This window comes from Trichogramma pretiosum, unplaced genomic scaffold (assembly GCF_000599845.2).
Source record: "Trichogramma pretiosum strain Unisexual culture from Peru unplaced genomic scaffold, Tpre_2.0 scaffold55, whole genome shotgun sequence".
NCBI classification, from domain to species: domain Eukaryota; kingdom Metazoa; phylum Arthropoda; class Insecta; order Hymenoptera; family Trichogrammatidae; genus Trichogramma; species Trichogramma pretiosum.
In genome coordinates this window covers 159,337-185,469 of record NW_019641617.1, presented here as the reverse complement: position 1 = coordinate 185,469, position 26,133 = coordinate 159,337, and the positions used below count along the sequence as shown (strand labels likewise).

General features: G+C 35.4%; 3 protein-coding genes and 4 non-coding genes across 7 annotated transcripts; 5 read left to right on the top strand and 2 right to left on the bottom strand.

Annotated features, from left to right (window-relative positions):
* The first annotated feature begins 2,038 nt into the window (after nt 1–2,038).
* On the top strand, nt 2,039–2,110 carry Trnaw-cca. Its single transcript has one exon. It is a non-coding gene; the product is annotated as a tRNA-Trp (tRNA).
* A 461-nt stretch (nt 2,111–2,571) lies between these two features.
* Trnad-guc lies at nt 2,572–2,643 on the top strand. Its single transcript has one exon. It is a non-coding gene; the product is annotated as a tRNA-Asp (tRNA).
* Nucleotides 2,644–3,637: 994 nt separating this feature from the next.
* Trnat-agu lies at nt 3,638–3,711 on the top strand. The gene has a single exon. It is a non-coding gene; the product is annotated as a tRNA-Thr (tRNA).
* Nucleotides 3,712–6,017: 2,306 nt separating this feature from the next.
* On the bottom strand, nt 6,018–6,099 carry Trnas-gcu. The gene has a single exon. It is a non-coding gene; the product is annotated as a tRNA-Ser (tRNA).
* Nucleotides 6,100–6,559: 460 nt separating this feature from the next.
* Nucleotides 6,560–10,081, top strand: LOC106651372 (molybdenum cofactor sulfurase 3). Its single transcript, XM_014369832.2, has 6 exons — nt 6,560–7,087; nt 7,185–7,341; nt 7,418–8,068; nt 8,309–9,477; nt 9,545–9,762; nt 9,873–10,081. Exons 1-6 carry the CDS (start codon nt 7,000–7,002, stop codon nt 10,053–10,055), a joined length of 2,466 nt encoding a protein of 821 aa, XP_014225318.1. The 5' UTR covers nt 6,560–6,999; the 3' UTR covers nt 10,056–10,081.
* Nucleotides 10,082–10,661: 580 nt separating this feature from the next.
* Nucleotides 10,662–11,217, bottom strand: LOC106651373 (migration and invasion enhancer 1). Its single transcript, XM_014369834.2, has 3 exons — nt 11,094–11,217; nt 10,925–11,022; nt 10,662–10,844 (listed from the first exon to the last, which is right to left on the bottom strand). Exons 1-3 carry the CDS (start codon nt 11,129–11,131, stop codon nt 10,681–10,683), a joined length of 300 nt encoding a protein of 99 aa, XP_014225320.1. The 5' UTR covers nt 11,132–11,217; the 3' UTR covers nt 10,662–10,680.
* A 900-nt stretch (nt 11,218–12,117) lies between these two features.
* Nucleotides 12,118–15,051, top strand: LOC106651409 (ras-related protein Rab-27A). Its single transcript, XM_014369890.1, has 5 exons — nt 12,118–12,441; nt 12,688–12,758; nt 13,082–13,196; nt 13,936–14,048; nt 14,505–15,051. The coding sequence occupies exons 1-5, from the start codon at nt 12,286–12,288 to the stop codon at nt 14,695–14,697; spliced, it is 648 nt and encodes a 215-aa protein (XP_014225376.1). The 5' UTR covers nt 12,118–12,285; the 3' UTR covers nt 14,698–15,051.
* The last annotated feature ends 11,082 nt before the right edge of the window (nt 15,052–26,133 follow it).

Below are 26,133 nucleotides of genomic sequence, written 5' to 3'. Positions count from 1 at the left end.
AGGGTGCCTATATTCGCAATATAATGAGAGATAATGACCGATCATTTGCCCGCGATCGTTATAATAATTGCCCCATTCACGCCTCGCCAGAGTGTGATACCACCTGCATGCCATAGACTGTACTATATACCGTTTCATCGCAATAACCGCAGGCCTATATAATTAACTATGTAAGTGGAGAATTCGTATGATCTTTCCGAATTCGTGTGGAAATAAAAGTCATCATTCTAGACTGAAAGATTTCAAAGAGTGCTATTTTCAGACAAATATTCATTCTTTTTTATTCAACTTGTTCGCAACCCAATTGGTTACAGGCAAACGCAGGAAATTGTGATTGTAAATTTTCACTTTCAAAATAATTTAATTTTCATTTATAGCTGATAGTTGAAAATACTCAATATATTTTAAGACAACCAAATGGTTTTCAAAACGTGCGTGAATTTTGAGTGAAAATATGCATTGAATGGTCGATATAATTTTTAAAGAGTCGTATACAAATACTCTTATACACATGTTACTACATGTGACAAGCGCATTAAATTGTATGTTTTTGTGTCTCTTCTCCCCTCTTTTATCCTAATTTTCATGCAGCCCGCTGCGAGAATGGACATAATCAACAATTCAACTGTTTGCGTACCAGGCGAGCATCATGAGGCGTTAGTTCGCCGAGACACGAGCTTGCGTGGAATTCCCCGTGCCACCTCCTGCGACGTTCTATTTTCCGCGGTTCGGAAAGACACAATTTTGAGGAAGAGCCGCACGGGCCCTAAGTGTACGGCTGACGTCGCGACGCCCGATTGGTCCTTGGAGGACCCTTTTCGACTCTCATTGGCTCATCGAATCGCCTGTGCCGCCGAATTTTGGTAGGACCACCATCTAGATAGATACCTATGGGCTAATCAGACTACTCCCGCAGCTCCGACATGCTAGAAAACGTTCAATTTCGATGGAATAACAGCAGAAATCGTCGAGTTTGAGCATCGCTAAGGGACAGTGACACTGTTTTTCCCCAAAAATGACAAAGTGTTGGTTGCATAATAGCTCTCCCAACAGATATTATTGGTATAAAACAATATTTTTTAATTCATTTCGAGCCAAAAGTTCATACACATGGATTCGGCTGCCCGAACACTGTAAATTACAGTTAATAACAAAGCTTATCTAAGGACCTGTATCTTTTATTATGGCTTTCCCCTAAAATTTATTATCCGCATTGACGTCAAGGAGGGGATATTGTATACTTACCGTCTTACTCTACCTTGAGCGCGGTGTATATGTCTTTCAAGTTGCCAAGCTTTACTAAAGACGTGCATTGCTAAGCTCGTACATGTGTAGAGTTGTGTATGTATACATTTGTATGTATGTAGGTGTGCGTGTGTGCATCGAGTATATGCAGCGCCAGACTATAGGCCTCAACGACTACATGGCGACTGCTGTCGAAGAACACAAGGCCAATGATGCTGAATTCATCATTATTCAAAGTCACTGAATTGATACTGCATGCGTTCCTGTTGGAAAAATTCTTCCTTGAATGTCAAAGAGTGATTAAACATTATAGTTTCCGCGTAGCTTTTTGATTTAAAAAAAAACAAGACTGAACAACGCTTTGATAGACATCTTAGTCACACTGCACGCTTGGTAGCAACATCTCCATCATCATGCGCTCCTAGTCCGAGGAGGGGCGCTACGAGACAACCCGCGCGAAACTTGCTGTGGCCGGTTGGTGAACACGAACTTCTTAATTCGTCATACTCTCCAAATATTCGGCTGCTCGCATGCGGGATGTGGGCACGCACTATGTACGTGTTCTAAACTGTAAAGAGCTAAGATTTCTTTGCATATGTGAATGAGTTGTGAGTGGAGTAATGAGACAGGGTACTCTGAATATTTGTTAGATTCTTTTTATTAAATTTCAATAACATTTTATTATTTTACCTTAACTTTATTATTCAGCCTGTGTATAACTTTTAAATTAGCATTTTATATTAGAATATGTCAATTCATTACATGTTTCGACATATCATTATTTTATTTCAACGACTCCGTGGCGCAACGGTAGCGCGTCTGACTCCAGATCAGAAGGTTGCGTGTTCAAATCACGTCGGGGTCAAAACTAACTTTTGCTAGTTTTTTGATTGAAAATATAATTTTAGAAATAGTTGTGTAAAATTTTTAATAATAAAATAAATCCACGAAATATCTAATTTTACTGCAATATTTGAAACATTCATGTTATCAAATTACAAAAATTTACCAGTGTAGCCAATGGAAATATTTAATGTTGATTAGTTAAAAAATGTTATTGTTAGAAAAGTATTTTTTTACATATTATAAAATTTGATTTGTAATCGTATTATATGTAACAAGTTATGAATATTTGAGATTGGAGTTACGAATATTTGCGTCAATCTTGATAGGTTGTGACTCCAATTTGATGATTTTTGGGGCTAAATTTAAGGATTATTCGCTTTTTTTAATCCCTCTTGTAACCATATAACATGATAGTATCGCTATATAAAACCGGAGTCGCGATTGCTCCGGATTTTTGGATTAAAAACTCCGATTTCCAAGTCCTCGGTAGTATAGTGGTCAGTATCCCCGCCTGTCACGCGGGAGACCGGGGTTCGATTCCCCGCCGGGGAGTTTTTTTGCTTCTAAAAAGAAGTTTTTAAGAACAATAAATTGTTAGAAGTTTCTTATAACCTAAACTTATGGTTTTAATGCCTAAAGACATCGAAAAAAGTTTTTGAACGGTTTTTTGCCATTTTATACATACAAAACTCGCAGTAACCCCTATATTTAAATATGTAACTTCAAAGAAAACAAAATTATCTTCAATTCGGTCATCTTAAAAACTTTTTATGATCAATAGAACCGAAGATATGTCGGAAAAACGTTTTGAGGAAAAATCAAGTTAAACAATGATATAAGCTATTTTTTCGCTTTAATTAATACAATTTACACGCCGTATCCATGTTTTTTGTTTGGATTTAACTATCATCTAAGATAGGCCACGAAGCAAACTTATCAGATCTAGATTTAAAAAAATCTTTTGCTAAGTTGTAGCTGTTTATGTAGGTTGCGTATTTTATAGCTATAATTTCAATAATTCGGCTTCGATTTCTCGAAAAATTACCTTTTTCCTTACTTTTTATATCAATCCGGTAGGAGGAATCTATAAGAAAAAAATGTAAGCCTAAGCTTTGAAAAAGTTACCCCAAAAAATTTAACTTAAATTTCAACTTTAGTGACAAATCGTAACAAAAGACGTTTTCATCTTGGATTGTTTGTAGAGCGCGAATACGATATTAAAACACCATAATTTATCATTTTTGAAATTTGTTTATATAATATTTTACTACTTGGAGTTTAAATTGATCGGTATATTTGTGTGAAACAAGTTACAATCGATTGATAACACTACTGCTTGACCATCCATTCTTTATTTCAAACGGAATCTCGCCTGCTCTCGTAATAAATGACTCATATTGCATAATTTTCAATGTTATCCAAAACAACTTTCCTATCAAAATATTTGTAAATTTCAGGATATTTATTTATTTTTATTTTAAATTAAAATAAAACTGAGTAATTTTACTTATTCTACAAATACAATTATAAGATCCTACATACCATCGGCGCCGTGGCTTAGTTGGTTAAAGCGCCTGTCTAGTAAACAGGAGATCGGGAGTTCGAATCTCCCCGGAGCCTCAATGTGGTAAAATTTTTTGTCGTTTTTTAGAACTTCTTTTTGCAAGTTTTTTATAAATGAAATTAAATTTAAATTATATTTTTTGTAAACTAGCTTTATTAAGATGGGTAAAATTGTATTATTTTTATAATTAAGGTTCTCTTGATGACGTTCATCATAACTAGATTTTTCTTACAAAAATTTATTTACTCAAATGTGTTCCAAAATTAATACTCAATTAACAAGATTTAGACATCATATACATACACATATACATAATAAGTGCAAAAATCTTGTACATTTACTTTGGTAGTTAGGGATGTTTTACACAGGTTTTTCATCACTATCACGATAGACAGAACTAAAAAATTTCTTGCTGAACTATGTATATTTTTAAAGCCAAACAATACAACTTATCAATCACTGCTCGGTAATACCTGTATGAATAATAGATTGAAGAACGCGTGTGTTGAGTACCGAATGGCTTTTATTTAATATAGCTGGGTGATGATAATAATAATACTATAGATTTAGCGCATTTAAAATGGTATTTACAAGCTCCTATGTGTTGAAATCATTACAAAAATCATCTTTAACATTAAATATCTCTTTAACTAATTCGTTGAGGGATACATTAAATTATATTAATAGAAAGGTGAGGATTCAAGCTATCCACTGGTATGTTTGCGTAGATAACCAAGATACAGTTGATTCAGGTCGATTTCTGGCCGTACTCCCATAAGAGTCCATATTAACAATGTGACTTTTACATTAATAGTTCTCGAAAGTTGGTTCATCAAACGGGACAAAAATTTCGGGGAAATATCAAGGAAGTCACAAAGAACAACCCTTTAAATTTTAAAAACGATATATTCATTTTCGTTCCATCACCCAACTATCTTCAAAGAATAAAAAAAGAAACATTGTTTCGTGTACTAGTCTAGAAGCCTTACAGGTTCCCGCTTCATAATGAATCCCGTAAGATAAACCTAGGTGTTTTCCTCGTATTTTTTTACCGCTGAACACGAATTTTCGAGGTGGACATCGATCCGAGTGTCAGTATATTTGTTATTAACAATTTAATTGTTTAAACGGCTATAACTCGTAAACGATTGAATATAAATTGAAACAATTTGACGTAATTTTATTCTAAATAAAAAAACAAAGAGATTGAATTATTATAAGTTAAAATCGGTTCATTAGAAAAAAAGTTATGGACAATTTTGTGTTTTTTTTTGCCAAGTCGAACCAAATCTGCTACTTTCGAGTTTTTAAAGATTTTTAATTCGTTATGTATGCACCGGATGAAAAAATGACAAGAGAAACTTTTGGTTTAGGATTGTCCAAGGAGTCGAAAAATATTTTTTATTTTGCAAAATCAACATTTTTTTTGCAATAACAATTATTTGTTCATTTTTTTTATGCAAAAAAATAATCTTTTCCCCGTATTTTTTTCTGCTGAACACGAATTAAGAGGTTGGCAATCGATCCGAGTCGCTGTCCAATTTTTATTAACAATTTATGAAAAATTCAATTAAGAAAAACGTGTTTTTAATTATTAATAAATGAAAAGTTTATGTTATTTTTTACTTTTCCTTAATTGAGTTTTTCATAAATTGTTAATAACAATTGGAACGCGACTCGGATTATGATTATGTACCTACCTCTTAAATTTCAAACCATTGGTTTTCAAAAATTTTATACTACTTCAAAATAACTTATATCGAAGGTTTATACCTTTGCTACTTCGAATTGTATCAATAATAAGTGTTGTGTGACTTATGTGACTTTACGTCCAATAGAATACCGAGATCACGTTGCAGTAGACACTTTTGCTCAGATGTAGTTTTGTGTATGTTCGTGATTTTTCTTCTAATACACTCAAGAACTTAAAAAAAAAAGGAAGTTGAAGTATTCTTGATGAAGTTTTTGGAAGTTTATGCATCGATTTCGTGCAAAGAATTTGTAACACAAAATTACAATTAAATAAAAACCGGAGTTTTTCTGATTTGTTTGACAAAGTATCATCGTAATTAGAATAGCAATTTTTGTGGTAAAAAAAGGCTAATCTTGAAAAATCAGCAAAAATTCAAAGGGGAGGGGGGGGGGGGATTAAAAAGTTTGGTTCTCGTTTTTTTGATCATAATAAGATAGTTATGGATAGTGATATAAGAATCTGAAGTGAGCCATTTCGCAATTATGGAAATAGTAATCTGTCGAATAGTTCAAGCTAGATTTAATCTGAGATTATAACATCGTGTATTTTTCGATATTATATTTTACCTATATTGTATTGATGATCATATTAAGATTTGCAAAAAGAATTCGACGAGGATGGGATTCGAACCCACGCGTGCAGAGCACATTGGATTAGCAGTCCAACGCCTTAACCACTCGGCCACCTCGTCTTCATGTCGGGCAGAGCCAAAATATCACTCAGATCGCAAATTTTTGTCGAAAATGAGGCATATTCATTTTTTCAAATTAAATGTATTTTTTAAAAATGATTAAAAATAACATTTTAAAATTATTATATTAATCATAGACATTATTCATTTTTGCTCGATACAATATCACCTAGTATAATTCATCGTAAGGAATTAGAATTTATAAATAACTGAAACATCTTCTGATTAATCATTTAATCGTAGAAAGAAGAAATTTTGGGTATGAAATTGAACATTTTCTCTACGAAAAGAACAAGCTTATAATTAAAGTATTTCAATTACATCGAGAATAATTCCGTAAACATCGTCTATTATAAGCTTTTATATAAAATAGAAGCGACATCTGTGCCCGGTATCCGGTAGTCATTAAGCAGACGATTGCAGTGTCATGTTATTTTGCTGCAGTAAACACGCATGGTTTTATTTGCTCTTGTTTGATTAGACTCAAGTGATATGTAATTAAATAGGTTCAAGGCTGTGCGTATATCAGTGTAAATAATATCATCATTGTTTATTCTCATTTATTTGAATTTGACGTTGACTATTTATTTTCGAAATTTTTGTGTAAACCAAGTATAAATGATACCGATAATTGCCAAAATGAGACTGTACTTGTAAACTATGTATATGCCTATCGTACTTCCATACTCATAGAAAAAAGATAAGCAAGTACGGTGCATATAATCACTAGAGGGAAACAGAGTGCGTACATACATGCTAGTCAATTGACGGAGTTGAATAACAACCAGTTTGACTTACACAACATTATAAAAGTATGTACAGGCCATCTCGCTGTGTGGTAGCGTGCTTACGTTTTGGTATGCCTCGTCTTAAACACAACGCAACGAAACGTCCCCCGGGATGGACAACTTTCAAGAGCTACTTTATGCTCCGGTTTACAGCGAGAAGACCTGCAAGTTTTTGGAGCAACAGTTTTCGAGGCTTCAAGGTAAATTGCATTTTTTTATGAGGATAATGCATATCGGACAATATCAAATTATATAACTATTGTATCATTAATATCTTGTATCTTATCTCGTAAATAGGCGAATGCTATCTAGATCATGCAGGAGCTACCTTATATGCTGATAATCAAATTAAATTATCATTGAATAATCTGCTTTCCTCACTTTACACCAATCCGCATTCCAGTGGTCTCAATGCAAATCTTACAGAAGAAACCATTGATAACATCAGATATCGGTATGACGTTTCAATAGGTACAAAAATAATTTAATTTTACTCGTACGTTAATGCTAAAAATTATTTTGATTTTTAGGGTATTGGAGCATTTTCATACAACTCAAGATGAGTATAGTATTATTTTTACCTCTGGCGCAACTGCCTCATTAAAGCTTGTGGCTGAGACTTTCAATTTTCATAATGGATGTAATGAAAAGAACGATGGACAATTTGTTCATATTCAGGATAATCATACATCTGTGCTAGGAATGAGAGATCTGGTTGTTCAAAAAGGAGCTAAAGTCACTGCAATCAATTATGATGAGACATTCACAATTCTCGAGTTAAATTGCAATGAGAACCATTCTTTTCAAAATGACAAGGCGAATTCACTTTTCGTTTACTCAGCGCAGTGTAACTTTTCAGGATTCAAATATCCATTGAGCTGGATAAAAAATGTTAAGAATGGGTGTTTAAATTCTTATGTTCAAAGTGATAGCAATTGGTTTGTCATGCTGGATGCAGCTTCTTTTGCGGCAACAAATGATCTTAATCTTTCAGTGTTTAAACCAGATTTTGTCTGTATTTCATTTTATAAAATGTTTGGATATCCTACTGGATTGGGAGCTCTTTTAGTTAGAAACGAAAGTGCAGAAGTACTAAAAAAAGTTTATTATGGAGGAGGAACTGTCGATGTTGTTCTAAGTTCCAAAATGCAACATGTGAAAAAAAATTCATTGCATCAAAGGTAATAATAAAAAAATCTTTACATTAAAAGTGGGAAATTATCAATTTTTTTTATTAGAGAAAACTTGGAACTTACAAATTTTTCATTAAATATACTTCATCAATTCGTTAAAGTTATCGAGAATTCTTTATACTTGAATATTCGAAGTAATTATTTAAATATGTGTAAATAACCGAATGAGAAAAAAATAGAAGAATATTTTAATGGACATGCATAATTTTAACAATTATGAAATTTTAGGTTCGAAGATGGAACAATTTCATTTTTATCTATAGCATCTCTGCAACATGGATTAAAAATTTTATCAGATATAAGCATGTCTCAAATATCTGCACATGTATTTTCGTTAGCCAGATATTTACACCATTCTTTGTTGAGTTTGTATCATCATAATAGACAGCCACTCGTTAAATTATATTGTGATTCAGATTATGAAAATATAAATTTACAAGGTGGAATTATTTCATTTAACGTGTTCAGAGCCAATGGAGAATATGTTGGTTACACAGAAGTTTTAAATATGGCAGCGTTATATAAGATTCATTTGCGTACTGGATGTTTTTGTAATCCTGGAGCCTGTCAAAGGCATTTGCAGTTATCAAATGATGATATTTTAAACAACTACAATTCCGGCTATACTTGTGGAGGTTCAACTGATTTAATTAATGGCTATCCAACGGGAGCTGTACGTGTCTCTTTTGGATACATGTCAACAGAAAAAGATATTCAATCATTATTGCTGATGCTCGTTAAATGTTTCATTAGTGGTCCAGAAATCATAAAATATCCATTATGGAGTTCTGACTTCAAATTAAAGTTAAAGCTCAACTTAGAAAATTTAAAAAGTGTAGTAATTAGTGACGATTATAAAATTAATGATACAGACTCAAAGAATACCAAAATTAATAAATTTATAAAAATTAGAAATGAAACAGTAGAACTGATGAATAACAATACTATTGCATCAAATGTTTATAAAAAAAATCAAACCAGTTTTGAACTATTCAAAGTATTTCTCTATCCTATCAAATCTTGCGGTTCGTATGAAGTTAAAAACTCCTGGAAGTTGACGTCAAAAGGGTTGCAGTATGATAGAGAATGGATGATAGTTACTTCTACCGGTGTTTGTTTAACGCAAAAACAAGAGACAAAACTGTGCATGATTAAACCTATCATAGATTTAAATCGAAATGAATTAGTCTTGCATTATCCAAATATGCCATCAATATGTGTTCCATTAAATATTGCATCTTATGAAATTGTAAATGGTAAACTTTGCAAGGGAAAGATTTGCGGTCACAAGGTGGAAGGTATTGATTGTGGATCTGAAGTTTCAGAATGGTTAAGTTTAGCATTAGGGAGACCTAATCTCAGATTAATACGTCACAGTGAATCTTCAGAAAAAAAGAGTACGTAATAAAATATATATTCATAGATAATTTTCTAATGTTTTATAATGTAAATTTTTGTACACAGAAATAAATAAGCCAGAATTGTCATTTGCTAGTCAGAGCCAATATCTCCTTATAAATTCAGCTAGTATTTCATGGCTTGCAAATGAAATACCTAATGATTTTGATTGTATCAAGGATACAATGTTACCCAGATTTCGCGGTAATTTTGTAATTAAAGGCTGTGCTCCATTTGAAGAAATAAACTGGAAATCTGTTAAAATAGGAAACTGTACGTTCCAGGTAATTTCTAAATATTATATTATTAGTACAAGTGATGATTATTTTTGCATAATTTTGGAATTTCTTTATATTTATTCTCAATAAATATTAAATTAATTGAATTTTTGAAGGTTGAAGGGGTATGTACAAGATGTCAAATGATTTGCATTGATCAAACTACTGGAATTAAAACTGTTGAACCATTAAGAACTTTGGCGGAAAAATTTCATGGAAAACTAAGATTTGGAATTTATTTAGTTAAGAGTGGCATAGAAGATGACTTAAAAATTGGAGACAAAGTTTATTGCAATTAAAATTGAAGTTAAAAATGAATCAGCTAAAAATTGAATATGTAACGATATCTATGACAGATCGTTGTGCTTTGCACAAAAAATACTTTCATGTTCATTTCTAAATTTGATCCAAGTGATGATTATGAGGTATATTATGAATGGTTTGAAGAGAGCTGATATATTCAAAAAAGGTTATTTACTTTTCATTAGTAGTTTTTCTTGATTTCAGTATATTTTCAAAATTCACCAGCTTTGGTTTTGCACTGGATATAGTTTTTTACATGCAGAAGCTCCATCTCAACGAGTTTCGCTCGTGTTAAAATTCGTGACCTTTTACAAAGAACGAGCCTTAATTTTTTAATATTTTCACATTATGGTGTCCTTAGAACTTTCAAATCAGCTAAAAATGAATGATTGTAGAATTAGTTTAAAATATACATATCGAAATATTACGACATTATTTACTCTAAGTAACTGTGATTTGTACAATATTTTACTTTTAATATCAGACTTTAAATCAAAAGTATATTATGCATTTATATTTATATACATTTGTACACTTAAGCGTTAATTATATCTAACACTTTTATTTATTATACACATATTTTATCGTAAATTAAGATTTCAAATGCATAAATTATTTTATTTAACTAGTTGCACACGTAATTGGCTGTTCTTTTTTTATCTTAGTGGGCATTTCTCCTTGTGCAACATGTTGAACTGCTTCTGAGACTGCATTAAAGTCTGGAAAAGCCATTGTTTGCAATTTTGAGTAAACTAACTCATTGTTAATTTGTACTTCAAAAGATGCTAAAAATAAAAGATAAATCTAATTATAGTATCGGATTATTATAAATTTAAAACAATAAATTTTTGAAATATGTATCTACCTTGTCTTCCTTCTTCACCAGTTACTGTAGCTTCGGGCACTGCTTTTTGAATAATTTCGGACATCTCTAAAAATTGTTTAAAATGACCGCATGATCCACTGAAACCATAACAATAAATTGTTACATAACTCAAGAAGTTAATTCAAAGAAAAGAAATAAATTGCCCTACCAATACTCTACATTAACAAGCACTTGAGGCTTTTCCATGGTTAGATATAGAGTTTATATTTCTCGTAAATAGAAAATTATTTGCAGAATACAACAATCGCATAGCAGTATTGTGATCCTATCTAGCAGACAGTTTGCAACGATGGCATTTGTCATCTCGAATCACTTCTAACTAATAAAAAGCGGGAAATTTAAATATCATTGTTATTACTTGTTACTTTTCAAAATATAATACTCTCTTTTGAATTGTAAATATTAAATTATGTGACATTTAGATCATTAGGAAATTTTATTAACATTATTATATCTCGATTAAAATGTTCTCATCTGTCGGTAAAGGTTTACTTACTAGGCAGATAATTTCGCCAAGCTGCAAAGAGATGGCGAGATATGTTGGAAAACACTATTGGAACAAGCAGTGCTATAGGGTACTTGTATTTAGCCTACCCGTTCGCGTATACATTATTTTATCGCCTTTAGCCACGGTAACCGCATGCTGCTGCGTTATCACCACATTTACCGTAGTTCATGCGTCATCGCATTGCCAATAAAGTTTTGGAGCGCTGGACTGTACGGATGAACGATAACTGCAGTACATTTGCTTACGTGCATCGTGATGTATAATTTTTTGGCGTTACACACAATGAACTGAAAAAAAATCAGCTTTGGACAATTGTTTTTTTGTACACGAAAGTCCGCAGCGAGCAACAAACATAAAAAAATGACATAACTCGCTCGATAAATTCCATCAAGCCTCTTCTCCTCGTGCGCGAGAACACTAAACCGATTAAATCGTGTGTCGGCGCGCGCGCTCGTGAGAAAAAAAAGCAACTAAAGCGCGTTAACAGGTGAAATCGCTCCAACTCCGTTGTACATACGTATATAGCTATATATAATAATACTTTACGCGTCGCGTCCGCTTGTTGTTTTTTTTCCTCCTCGGTGCCAGTATTATCGTTGCAGCAGTGCTTGGCGCTCGCGCACACACACGCACCCGTATACACAACGCGGGCGGGCGGGCGAGCGAGAGAGAGAGAGAGAGAGTTATTTTACCCACATAGTTTTCAATTCTCGCGCGTGCTCGTGTAAAGTGTAAAAAGCTCTTCCGAGTGAACGAGAGAAAGGCTCCGAGCGTGTGTGTATTGTGTGTGTATGCACGTGAGAGAGCGAGAGAGAGAGAAAGAGCCGGAGAAATGGATTACGATTATTCGCTGAAGTTTCTCGCACTCGGCAATTCGGCAGTGGGAAAAACGAGCTTTTTGTATCGGTACGCCGAAGCTGGTAGCGGAGTAGCTTTTAATCCGTCCTACCATCCCACTGTTGGTATTGACTTCAAGGAAAAGCTAGTAGTGAGCTTTATTCTTCTTTATATTATTTTTATTTTACTTTACTCCCTCTGTCTCGGATAAAACACGTTTTCTTATCTCCACTTCTTTAATACTAGTCTTATAAAATTAATACAAAAGTAAAGTAGTGAAACACATATTTCTTCTACAAATAAAACTTTAATTGACCGCTGTCAATTTTTATATAAATATATAGGCATTATTGCTATTTTTTTTTTATTATTTCTTACTAAGCACATTAATATGCAGGTGTACGAGCCTCGGGACGGCAAACACATAAAAGTGCTGCTGCAGCTGTGGGATACAGCTGGCCAAGAAAGGTATTAAATAAAGAAACTTCCTTCAAAACTTACTCGTCCGTCTGATTTGCAATTTATTTGAAAAAAATGCGCAGTTTTTATTGGTATAAAATCGATGAGAATCGAACTTTTTGAAAAAGTTTTGACGATATTGAAAATTCACTAATATGTATAAAGTTAGAATCAAACGATGTCGTTATTATTTTTCGTCTATATACGCACCATTATCGTTGACCTCGAAAAAAAGTTCTCTCTCTCTCTTCCACAATCGCTCACCCCTCTTTTCCTCTTCATCACTCGTATCAATTTTTAACGAGTGTCTTTAAGCTGGCGACTATGTTCAGGTTCCGAAGTTTAACGACGACGTTTTACCGAGAATCGATGGGCTTTTTTCTGCTGTTCGACTTGACAAATGAACAGTCCTTTCTCGCTGTAAGAAATTGGTTGGATCAGCTTAGGGTATTGCTCTTTTATCTTAAAATAATAATGAAAAATTGCGTCGACGTACTGTGTTACTCTTCATATATTACCAAAGTAACGAGCCGTGCCGAAAAAATTCTATTTCTCTCTTTTACGAGAGCTGTTTCATATCTCGAGCAATTATGTCGCTTTTAATCTTTATTTCACACGCGGGCATGTTCAGTCTAATAAATGCAATCAAATTTTCGCGCGTCAAAAAAGGAACCAATCTTTCTTTGAGCTTTCAGTTTATTATTAATATTAAAAAAAAAAACGTCATAATAATTTCAATCTCTTCTGTGCTTGAAAATAAAACGAAAAAAATAAAATAAAAATAACACCGAGCTGTGCGCCACGCAGGACAGTATAACGATATAATACAAGATAAAAATGCTAATTACCCGAGTGTGCAATACTGCGTGGCCATGCACACAAAATATGTATATAGGTACACACGACGCGCGCGCATACATACGGCTATGGTCTAAAAAGGCTCGTTGCGGTCGCCTGGGACAATGTGCAATCTCTCTCACGAGGTCGCCGAGCGCGTCGACTTTTTAACGGAGTATTTTGATTGCTCGAGATTCTCTCTGCCTGCGCGGGCCTATATAAATAACGATATTATATATCGGCCTCTGGCGTGGTACACACGTGTTCGCGACCGTACGAGGCCAAAATGTAAACTAATTTCCCATACAGTACGTTCTCGACATTATATTTTATGTGTATTTGTACGCAGTCGCACGCCTACTGCGAGGATCCAGACGTCATTCTATGCGGGAACAAGTCCGATCTCGAGGCTGCGAGAGTTATCAGCGAGAACAATGCGCGCGAGCTCGCCGACAAGTATGGGTAAGCAGATTATATGCACGTAGATTCGGATCCGATCTACGCTCACTTGTAAATTTGATCTGTACTCTAAGATTTTCGAGCTTATCGCGAGACAATATGTTCGATGTGAATAAACACGACTTTTTCCAGTAAGAGTCCGCTGAAAGTCCATTCGCCAAACTGATTAATTTATTGATGTTACGTTTCAACAATATAATCACGCGGATCGAATCGATGCTGCTACGCGTCTCGGTTCACTCGGTCATAGCTGTTCTGTATTGACATATTCCATAGCTGATAAAGCAAATGGAAATAATAGATTATACCACTGCTATCTTTGGTGAGCGGATAGTGTAATTCAAAACACACAATGGAATTTGCACTACTGCACTGTTATAATATTATATGATGTCGAGCGCGTGCGCACACGTGTTCGATTTGTGCATTTAGTAAAAAATTGACATTTGATGATTTCAGCATGGTGTATCTGGAGACAAGTGCGGCCACCGGTCAAAATGTCGAGCGAGCTGTGGATATTTTACTGGATCGAGTGATGCGTCGAATCGATGCGGCCGTTGATCGAGCTCTATTGCCTTACGATAGATCGCCCACTGGCCTCACCAAGGATGACCCTGTCAAGAAGACTACCAAGTCCTCCTGTTACTGCTGACTTTGATAAGAAATATAATCACGTTACGGCCTCGGTCAATTCAATATTTTACACCTCCTTGAAGAACAATGAAACGAAAACAGAAAAAAAATTCGCTAAATATGTTTACGTATAACCGTGTGTTGGAAAAAAAGTCTGATTCGATTGTGGTATACCTGCACGCATGACATGAGCGCTGGATAGTCTATCGAAAGCTGCAGACACACAATTCCACTGTCGCGTCTACGCCAAATCCCGTCACACACTCACATATTACATTGTATTCGCGCGCACTGAAAATTCCACCTATATACGGAAGAAATGCAATATTGATTTTCTATTGCCTTTCAACCGCGCACACCTTGCAGCTAGCTACTACTTGCAGATGTATTATTATGAAATTCAATATAACTACCGTTTTATTGGTAATACTAGAGTTCCGAAGGAAAATATTTTTTTTTTCTTGCACGATAAGCTCGATCGCGAAGGAGTTTAGTTTATTTTAAATTTCATTTCTCTTTGATAAGAGTTTTATTTGCGGTTTATTGGGACTATATGGTCAAAATTGAGATTGGTCAATGAATCAAATTTTTTTCAATCAATGAAAGTTTCACAAATTTTGTTGGTGGAAAAACGTTGATATCAGAACGAGAATTACGCTTTTTAAAAAATGTACTTTACTACTCACATAAATCAAGCTAGCTGATGTATTTGGTCAATTTTAGACAGTAAAATGTAATATCTGAACATACGTCTTTGCATAGTTCGAGGGAGCAAAATAAAAAAAAATATATATAGATAGCAGTATGTAAATTTCGATGGATAAGAGACAATAATCATATCCATACGAACAGCTCGTGGGAATAGAAGCACATACACCATCAATTGTTTCAACCTAGATTGCCGCGTGGACGCATGGGAATGGAATATATACATACATATACGGGCTATATATACACGTAGAAATTGTCTGCCCTTTGGAGCTTTGCAGCGCTTCAAGAGCTGCGGTGAAGAGAGAAACAGCAAGTGCGCGACTGAGAATAGAAAAGAGAAAATGAGGCATGGTTTTTTCATATCTTTGTTACACAAACTGAAATCGATCCTCGGAGGAAAGAACGAGATGTTTATTACGTTCGCAGTTTTTCACTATTTTATTTTATGTGCACATTTCGGTAAGTTTATTTAAATGGATTTTTGCTTAACAGGCCTCGACGCGTGCTTCAATTTGAACTCTTCGTCTATTTTGAATGGGCTCTAGAGTTTCTAGCTTTTTCAACGAAAAAATATTTTTATTATCGGTATTTTAGTGAACATGCATTTTATGCGCTAAACCATTATGTAATTTTGCACGAATTTTGTGTATCTGAGGTTTGGTAACAATAATGGCAACAATATCTACACGAGGTACTACGGCAATGTCATCCGTTGACAACGTTGTCGAGCAAAGATAAGTCGCCACTTGCCAATTATATCTTGTAACGGGTGTTCTACTTTGGCTATTCTTGTATGTGTATATATGTGCATGTACAGTACACATTATTATGTAATGTAATAAACACGTACAAATTAACATGGATAATAGAACAAAAGGTTTCGAGTAACCTTTGTGCGTATGTAGAGATATGAATGTTCACATAATATACGTATGCCCTAAAAACCATAATCATGTCATAGCAACATTTAATGCTCGAGAAATCTTACATGGTATGCGTATAAATTATATTTCTAAATACAAAATTTTAGCTCATTGTCACGATTTGATGTTAATAAAAATATCAGACTTTCTTTTATTTTTTTCAAATAATTTATATTTTTATGCTAAATGCCTTAACTAGGAAATAATATGAATATAAAAATAACAATTGATTGAAAATAATGTCAAAAAGTTCTCTAAAATTTAAGTCTGGACAATTACATAAGTATCAGTGATTTTGCTTTTTTGTTATTACCAAAAAATATTTGTGTTTATGTTTTTTGGTCGAACATGCGCAGGATCGACCCTAAAAAAAGTAGCTTTATGAAATAAGGCATCTCATCTGAATCATCGTTAGATTTTACTTCGGTAAGTGCCTCTATATGCAAGCACTTCTCTTACATTCTCATCTAACTTGAACCTTATATCACCCCTCCCCGCACAAAGGATTAGAAGATCAAAGACAATGTTTAATCTTCATCATTGAATAGTTTTTGGGTTTGTATTCTCCTCACATCTTTTTTAACCTCCTCATCTCATTATTATGAAGTCGACATCAATTAACATATTTAACATGTTATCAATCAGTTAGAAATAAAATATAATATTCGTTAAAATTTGTAAAATGGGTAACGCGTGGGTGTAGATTGCTTAAAAGATACAATCTCAAATTTCTTATAATTGTGAGCAAGGATACTGATATTTCATTTGAGATAATTGTGTAATGCTTTTAATAAAGTAGAAATGCATATGATTGAGCTTAATGGTAATCTATTATTGTAATTCGAATGTTAAAACACACTTGTGTTAATGGCTCTTGTGTCGTCTCGTACGAAGAATACTAGAAATATTCGAAATGCTATAAGTAAAGACTATTTCAAAGCGAATTATAAGTATGCGGTTTAATGATCGAGACGTTCGTTCTAATTGAGATGTAAACCATCGTGTGAATTGTGGAAACTGATTCATTTGAAGTCATTCCTTTGACTTCCTTATGTAAGTATATGTGCACGTTCAATAAAATCGCTATTAAGTGAATTGTTTAAATTATGCGAGCATTCTAATTTTAAAATTATTCCACTAATGCTCCCCATTAACATGCACTTCATTTACAGAAGATTACTTTGCGTGTATAAGTGGCAGAACTGTCTAATCAATTTAATATACATGTAATACATTACCAATTAATCTTCAAATGTCCTTTTTTGTAGAAGGAAAAAATTATGGCATCATGAAAAACTAGAGTTGTATTTTATTAGTTTCTTCATGTCTCTATAAAGATAGACGTAGAGCGCGCGTATATATCTATAGAAATTTAAGTTTTCCGAAAGAACATGAGTGGAGCGAGAAAAACGAGAAGTTATGCTTCAGATGTAGTCGCGCACGCTTTCCTCCTTCTTTACCTTTTCCTTCTCTTTCTCGTTTTTTTATTACAAAGCAAACAGCCAAGTCGGTTGGAAGTCATTATTGATGCCCCGAAGCAGGAGTAGCAGCAGTAGCAGCAAGAGGCGAGGCTTGAAGGGGGTACAGAAACGTGACTCAGCTCCCAAAAGTAATCGCAAAATTCCTTTTATCTCGAGTATTTTATCAAGAGCCTCTTCTCTACTATCTGCTCCTAGGACAATTGAAGTATCTACGTGGTCGTTCTTTTTAAAACGTATCCCATTTTTCACACTCGATATTACAACTGACATATCGCTCTCCATTACCTCATGGAGTGAGCGTAATTCTTGCTCCGCATATAGCTCACGCGAAATCTCAGCTTCCCTCCGTAAATAAACCGAAAGCCGAGTTACCCGCCGTTACGAAGCTCGTCTATTTCATCTTTTTGCTGGAGGTACAGTCGAAAATCTCTCGATTCGGAACTAGGAGCGAAATGGGGACTGCAGCAGGCGGATCGGAAATCACGCGTATCTCCTGCGCTCGTGAAGTCCTGGAGAACCGAGAGAATGCATCTATGCATGGAGCTGTGACGGGACGTCGGATGCATCTTGTTGAGGGTATCGTGAACGTGTGCGGTGACCGTTGACGAAACGGTACGCCCGAAACTCCCAGCACTCGGCTCAACAATCGGCAAATCCGATTCCATTATTTTCTTGCGAATTTTTTTCGACGTGGATTTTCCTACTCCAATTTTATGACTTTCTGGAAGAAGGCATTTCATTGAGTACAATTATCCATGTGTTCTTCTACTATTTTCTCATTGTCGTATGTTTTTTACTGATTTAATTGGCGCAAGTATAACATGCATTCTTGGGTGGATTTTTCTCAAATTTTTGTGTATGTAGGAGAGTGTCAGTACCAGTCAAACAAAGCATTGAGTTGAAAAATTTCAAAGCACCACATACTTTTGTATACAATTTGATACAAAAAGCTCGACGCAATAAAACATAGCCGCGTTTACAAAACTGCCGAGTGACACACTCCAAGTTTTCGTATTTTAGAGAAAACTTGGTGAATTTTCCACTTCTCAAACTGCACTCGCACACACAACAACAATGTAAGAATACATATATTTTTAAGATGCTCGTGCGGAATTGCTGCTGCTGAATTTTTGTACGAAATCATAGTGGTACTTGTGCGCGCGTATAATACACAGTGTATATAACGAGAGAGAGGCTAAAGCTCGCCGGATCAAAAAGTAAATCGTGAGATGATCTTCGAAGGCTGCAATAGCGTTATAACCTTTATAAAGCGTCTCGCAGTCAGTAGTACGACTAAATTTAAGTTCAATATTCTCGAGGAAAGTCCTCCTTCATCCCGATTTACACTATCGACTATTGCGTGCGCACTGGTTTGAATTTCATTTATCCTTGTGGCTTAATTCAGCCATAAAATTTTTTCAATTTTTCCAGTTCATCTATTGCAGTTTACAATAATTGCAATCGCAAGTCAGTGTTGAGGCAATTTATTTTTTATCAGCCCAGAAGATTCGGTTTAATATGGCAAGCATCCGATCATACAGCAGATAGTTAAACATCAATTAGCTCGTCCGCGCTTCAAACGATGAAATCTCCTCGTTCTTCTTCTTCTTCGTCTTCTTCTTCTTCTTCTTCTTCTTCTCAACTTCGAAAACAAGTTAACAAGTCTCATTATATAGTTCGTATAAGTATATGCCAGGCCGTTGAAAGCGTATATATCCCCAGCAAATATCGTTCATGTGGTTTCGCCTTGAGTTTCGAGTTATATATTACATTTAATTATAATTAAATTAATTCCAACCTTGCTTGATGTTACCTTATTCACGTGTGATCTTTTTATCGTGTTACACAAGTGGTAAGCCGTTGATTGGCATTGATGGATAGTTATCGCATAGAACTTATGATACTTCATCTAGGATTCTTTGCGAAACTCTAAAAACTGAGCATTTTGTGTTGTGAATCATAAAAATCGGGACTTGTATGACATTTAACTTATGACAGCGTTGCAAGTTATTTATATACACATGTTCTTATTCGATTTCTCGTATCATTTTCTTCATCTTATATTTATAATTACGATACGTAGTTGTATTAAATATCATTATCACCGTCTCCATGACTGTGCAGTAGAAAGTAGCTAATCTCAAGAGAATCTCTAGCGTGTTTCAAATTATGCAAGAGGGAAAAGAGGAAAAAAATGTATACACAGCCGAGAAAGAGAGAGAGAGAGACGAAAAGAAATAAAAAAGAAGAGACTTGAAGCAGAGCAAAGAGAGAATAACCTTCGAGGCTAGAAGTAATTTCCCATGCTGTCAGCGCTAGAAACAAGAGAAACGGACAGTACAGTAGGACTAAGGGGTAGTAGAATCTCACCGCAAGGCTCGTGCGAGCTCTAGACACCTAAAACGTCTGTGTATTTGTGTGCGGGTCTGAGTGTACACGTATACAGGTTTTAAAGAGAAAGGAAGAGAAAGAAACAAATTACAAGGGTATACTAAAGAGCAGACAACGTAGACATTTGTTTGGCTCGTCCTTTTGGTCTTTGTGAACGCAGAGCTCTTTTATCTGCACGTATGTATGTTTAGCTGTTCTTTCACGAAAAACGTCATTACTTTATCAATATATCTTAAGCTATCTATATATGCAGCCGGAACGAAGAAATATGAAAGTCTCTTTCAAACTTACCCTGCGAACAAATCTGTGACCGCGTGCGCACAGCCATACACCCAAATTATTCGCTTTTCCCAACTTCTTGGACATTTTAAGATAAATTTCCTTCTGTCCATTAGAACATGCTAATATGCATGGAAACATAATGAACGATCGTAAATAAACTTCTCTATAATACATTACATTTTAAAATAGTATGATACAATTTTAAATCAAATGATACATATATGAAAAATTGAATAAAAATATTGTAAAATATGTGTAAACACTAAAAAAATTGAATTTATTGTATATTTGCAGGTTTTCCAATTATTTTGTAGTTTAGAACCGGTTATAATCGAACAAAGCGATCAGTTATGGTTGAACAAGAATTTGGATTGCGAACCCTTTACGTAGTAGAAAGGCTCAAGAAAAGCTCGTTTAAAAAATACATCAATATGGTACCTAAGGTTAGTATCAGGCCTCGCAAGTACATAAGATATTGCATGAAATAGCTTTTGTAAGAGCTGATCTTCATAAAATCTACATTACCATAATGCAAGGTTGATATTAGATACCCCATAAGTTTGAGATACGAAAAAAATGTTAATTAAGATTCAATAACGACTTTTTCTAAAAAATAATAAAGCAACGAAAAATCGATTAATTCAAGTAAGACGTGATTGGACACATGAAAGAAGAAACAAGGTCCTCGCGGAAAAAGAATTCTATTCAATATTATTTGATTTAATGAATAACACGAGTTCTGTAAAGTCGGATTTTTTTTCAATATTAAATGTCTATTAAGTATCGGTAGCGCGTGAAAGAACAGCAATTACGAATATACAGATACGTGGAACTTTTCGTTTGAAAGCCTCGTCGATGAGTGCGCGGTATCGGCAGATGAAAGATAAGCGAGGTGTGCAGCACCCGTCTACACGCCTGGCGAAGGACTTATTCACAAACGAGAAGTCGAAGATATATATCTATAGACCAAATTCAGCTTCGCGATACGTCGAGAACAGGGGGGCACGATATATATATAATGTACGTATACGTATAGCGCAGCGGCGAAGGTATATAATGTTTCTGCATCTCGGAAACACGCCCAGAGCGTGTTAAAGCTGCTTAACACAGAATCGCACTGCAGTGTGTCGAGGCGGCTGCTGCTGCCGCTGCGCGTCGTGTGTAAATCTATTGCAAATGACAAGGTGTAGGAAGGGGAGGAGGGGAGAGGCTCGAAGCTTTGCGGAAACGCCACCGACTGCACAGCCATTGATCGCTATTTATACCGTATGAACGGGCCGTTTGCTGCGAAACACCCACGCACTGCAAAAGGATACACCGGCATGTGCCCCTGTATTTCACTCGTCTACAAACTCACACACACACACACACACACACACACGCGCACACAGTGGCTTCTTCGATTTATCGATTTTCTGTAAGATGCACATTTAGCTCCGTGTTTCGCGGTCGTGTCTTGGAATTATCTCGGGGATTAGTGTCGATGTGTTTTTCACCAGGTTAATTGCAGTTTCGCGAAGATATTATGTATAATGCATCACGTTATTCATTCGTTAAGCTATGTGTTCTGCAATGGGGAAAAAAGTCGCCTCGCCGTATAAAGCCGATTTAATATTGTGCATCACGCACGTAGTAAATGCAAGGCATTGCTGTAAGCCTTAAGCGATCGCAGGAGTGAACTCAAATTCTATAATACTCCCGTGTCAAAGGTGTACATCCCGTGCAAATGCAAAACGCACAGCTGTAGGCATGCTACTGCGTGCACTACATTAGATCTAGAGCCAATTAATTTGGCTTTCAAACAGTGGGGCCATGCGAGTGTGCCTCTCACGCTGTACACACCAATATAGTCTGACCATGACTCGAGCATTACTACTGCCAAAAGTCTTGGCCCATGTATATGCGTGCACTGCAACGAGATTGAACTATAATATTCAGCCCTATATATTCCCTCACGTGTGAAGTGCCTCTAGGTATATAATGAAGAAAATGTGGCCGCTTCCATACTCGCGGAGCATTACATTGTCTCTTGATAGAGTGTCTATCTCTGGCACTTTGTATTCGTGTAGGCAAGTCAAGACTTGATATTGCGCAAATGCCATTCACCATACTCCATACAAAGCCCTCTAACTCGTAATACGTTTACCATTACCGCTGTAAAGCGTTAAACTACTGCGAATGAATTTTATATTGCTCTCTCAAATTTTGAGAGACGTTTTGCGAGAAAATTTTTCCATTGCACGTGTAACTGTGGACAAAAAATATAATTAATCATTTCGACAACTGTTTTGAAATCCTAACTTCTCGAGCTTCCATGTTAGTCTTCACTTTAATATTTTTCCTGACTTTCTGGATCATTATTTTAACCGCAGATGGCTTCACCACTTATCATCTGAACCATTAAAATCCAGATAGGCTTTAATTCATTTCGTTGATAACTTATAAAAGTATCAAACTTCTACTCCAACTCTTTACTAGCAAATAAAATGAGAAGTACAACTTATTTATGAAAAAAATTAATAAATTCAACATAATAAAACAAAGTTTTCCCGGAAGGTCATTTCTAACGATTGTTTTTTATTCCAACTATTGTATGCTATCATCAAAGACAAACTTGTAATAATATTTGATTTTTTACTTGAAATTATGTTCGAAAAATCTTACATAAAAATATTTGTCATTATTTGTTCAAATAATTGTGATTTTTAACAACTTTTACCACTCTGATGACCTTGCGAAAAAATTATTCTTAATCTATGCAAAATTTTCCATAAAACTGCAAATTTTCATCTTTCCATCTTGAGTTGGATACGGAAAGGTGCCCAGCTCCATGACGAAACAGCAACATCAGCTAATGTGTCGTTTTTGTTCAAATATGTGCGGCTGCGACTTATCACACTTGCTCGTTTTTAGCGAGCTGAGCACACTTTGATGCTTGTAAAAAAAGTTCCACTTCTAAAAAAATGTCAATTATATAATTAAAGTTTACGTAACACGAGTAGCTATACTGCATCTTTAAAGCGGCCTTCTCGGGATCGTCATAGTTAATTTAGCAAATGCATTTTCGCAGTCTATTCAAGTGCGAGGTTACGCTAATTATATCGTTAACGAGTACGTTCGTATGTATATACGAGGCGTACGCAAGCTCTGAAACGTCAACGTTTCAAGCTCGCTGTTTTCCGAGCTTTTATACACGATCGATAGTCGCAATTAAATCTGCAGAGTGTGCAAGTGCTAGTGAGATAGAGAGAGAGAGAGAGAGAAAGAGAGGGAGAGTATTAAGTCAAGAATACATTGTACTCGTTGTTCGAGCTCAACATCAGGAGTAACAGCAGCAGCAGCAGCACACAGCTGAAACTTGCGGCAGCTTCTTTGTGCTCAATATCATCATCTTATCTTTTTGATGTTTGCCTCTATATATAGCAACGCATGCATAGATAGATATATACTTTCCTACGCATAACAATAATAATGCACAGAGAGTGCAGAGTAGAGAAAGAGAAGCTTTATGTGCGTCGGCACAATGTTTATGAGGTATAATGTTTATAAGATCTTTAAACTTTATAATGTAGCTTACTTTGTACGTGTGTACGTGTGCGTGTACGTGCGTGTGGTTTCTCGCGCATCACACACACGTATATATAGGGACGACTGCACGAAGCTCGAGAGTATAGACGAGAGAAAGAGAGATAGAACGAGGGAGACGCGCACGTGTATAATCAAAGCTCGAGGCTTCTGGCGTGTAATATAATCAAACTTCTAGAGAGAAGAGAGCGCTTATACCACTACTGCTCTTGCGGTTTACTTTGCTTCAGAGGGCGAGAGAGAGAGAGAGAGAGAGAACTGCTGCAGCGCGCCACGGCATCGGAGCGCCGCTGTATATGTGTAAGGTATGTGTGATGCAGCTTTGCAGACCTTACTCGCGACTGAGGGAACGAGTCAGAGAGAGAGAGAGAGAGAGAGAGAGAGAGAGCGAGAGAGAGAGAGAGCCTCAAACGAGATTTCAGAAATTTATTCGACTGTGTATCATACCTACATTATAATTATATTTATAATTTAAAACGAGACCGTCACTTGGAGACGGAAAATAATTATGAATTAGCCACTTTATGAATTGTTTATGAATATTTTTTAGAGCAACTTGCTGCCTGTGAGATTTGAGAAATATTGCAATGAAAAATAGTTTATCATTGCCCAATTCGCGTGATTCAAGAAAAAGTCTAGCTGCTTTGACTTTATAGGTTATTGAACGAAAAAATGGCTATATGCGACTGTTGGGATATCAGAAAAAAAACGGATGGGATACTTTATATGTATAATCTATATGATATCATTGGCGCAAGCTTTGGCACAGACTCGACGATACTCAGTTATGCGCTCGACGGTCTGGAAAGCGCAGATATGTGCGAGCGATTTTGCCAACCCGCTGCTATAGTAACACCCCGTACTTTATATTTTTTAATCATTTTCTTGAAAAAGCAAAGTTGACTTCTTCTCTTTCTCTGTCAAAAATTCAACCGTATGAAAACTCTTACTTCAGTGCGAGTTATTTTAGACTATTAGCATTTAAAATTGCAATTACATATGAGCATGATGTCGTTATCATAGGTACTTTGAGTTAGCTCACAGCTCTTTTTGGACGTTGTTAATTTCATCATTTCACAAGTGTACACTACGAAACCATCGTTATCAGCGACTTTTCTTGCATCTAATTTCGCACACCTCCTTTTCTTTGCATACACATAAGAGCGAGTAAAGCTAACTCATGCAGATCATGAAATGTACGCAAGTATGATCTGAAACAGGCATGACGATATCAACGTTTAGTACTTGCATCTGAATTAGCATTATTGTATTTTGCGTTTTTTCCTCGTTAACGCGATATAGTTCAAATTCGTCTGCGTAATAGACTATGTAGGTAAGTTGATGATGCCATTCAGCATATAAATTCATAAATGTAAGTATGTGACCGACTCTCTGTGAAATCGAAAGGTCAAATAAAGACATAACATCGAGATAGCGAGAAAGAGTCCCGAAATTTTCAACCCTCGAATCTAGTTATGGTTAGATAAAAGGAACGACCAATGAGGACATTAACCTGCACCGATATTCCTCCTTCAATCTTTTTTTTCTTCAATAAGCTATAAATATTTGGCGACCCAGTCCTCGTCAATGATATTATTTCGTCATATCGAAGAAGAAGCTCTTAGACAATCCCAATTGAACTTCATTTGGTAAGTTCGTTTCATCGATGAATTTTTCTAAGTTTTCAAGTAAGAAATTCTATAAAAAAATAAAAGAGAGACTCTGAAAAAAGCGTAACTTATGTAACTACACATTTGATAAATGAATTTTCTTATGTCTTCGATCAAGCTTGAAGTCTGAAGTCGAGACTATAATTACATTAACACATAACATCTCTGAAGTTTTGCTCGCGCGCACCTAGTATATGGTTCCTTAATGTAATTAAATTTTTAGCGGTTCGCAAGCGAGCAGCAAAGCATTCCAAGGCCGCGTCAGGTCGCATCACGCGTAATTACTCTTCAGAGTACGTCGGCGCTCAGATAGTTGATTGTAGCACCTCGTACAAAGCTCATATCACGCGTGCACGGGTCAGATAATTTGCCGTAGACCGCAGCTGTTATAGGAGATGATCCCTCCCCCTTG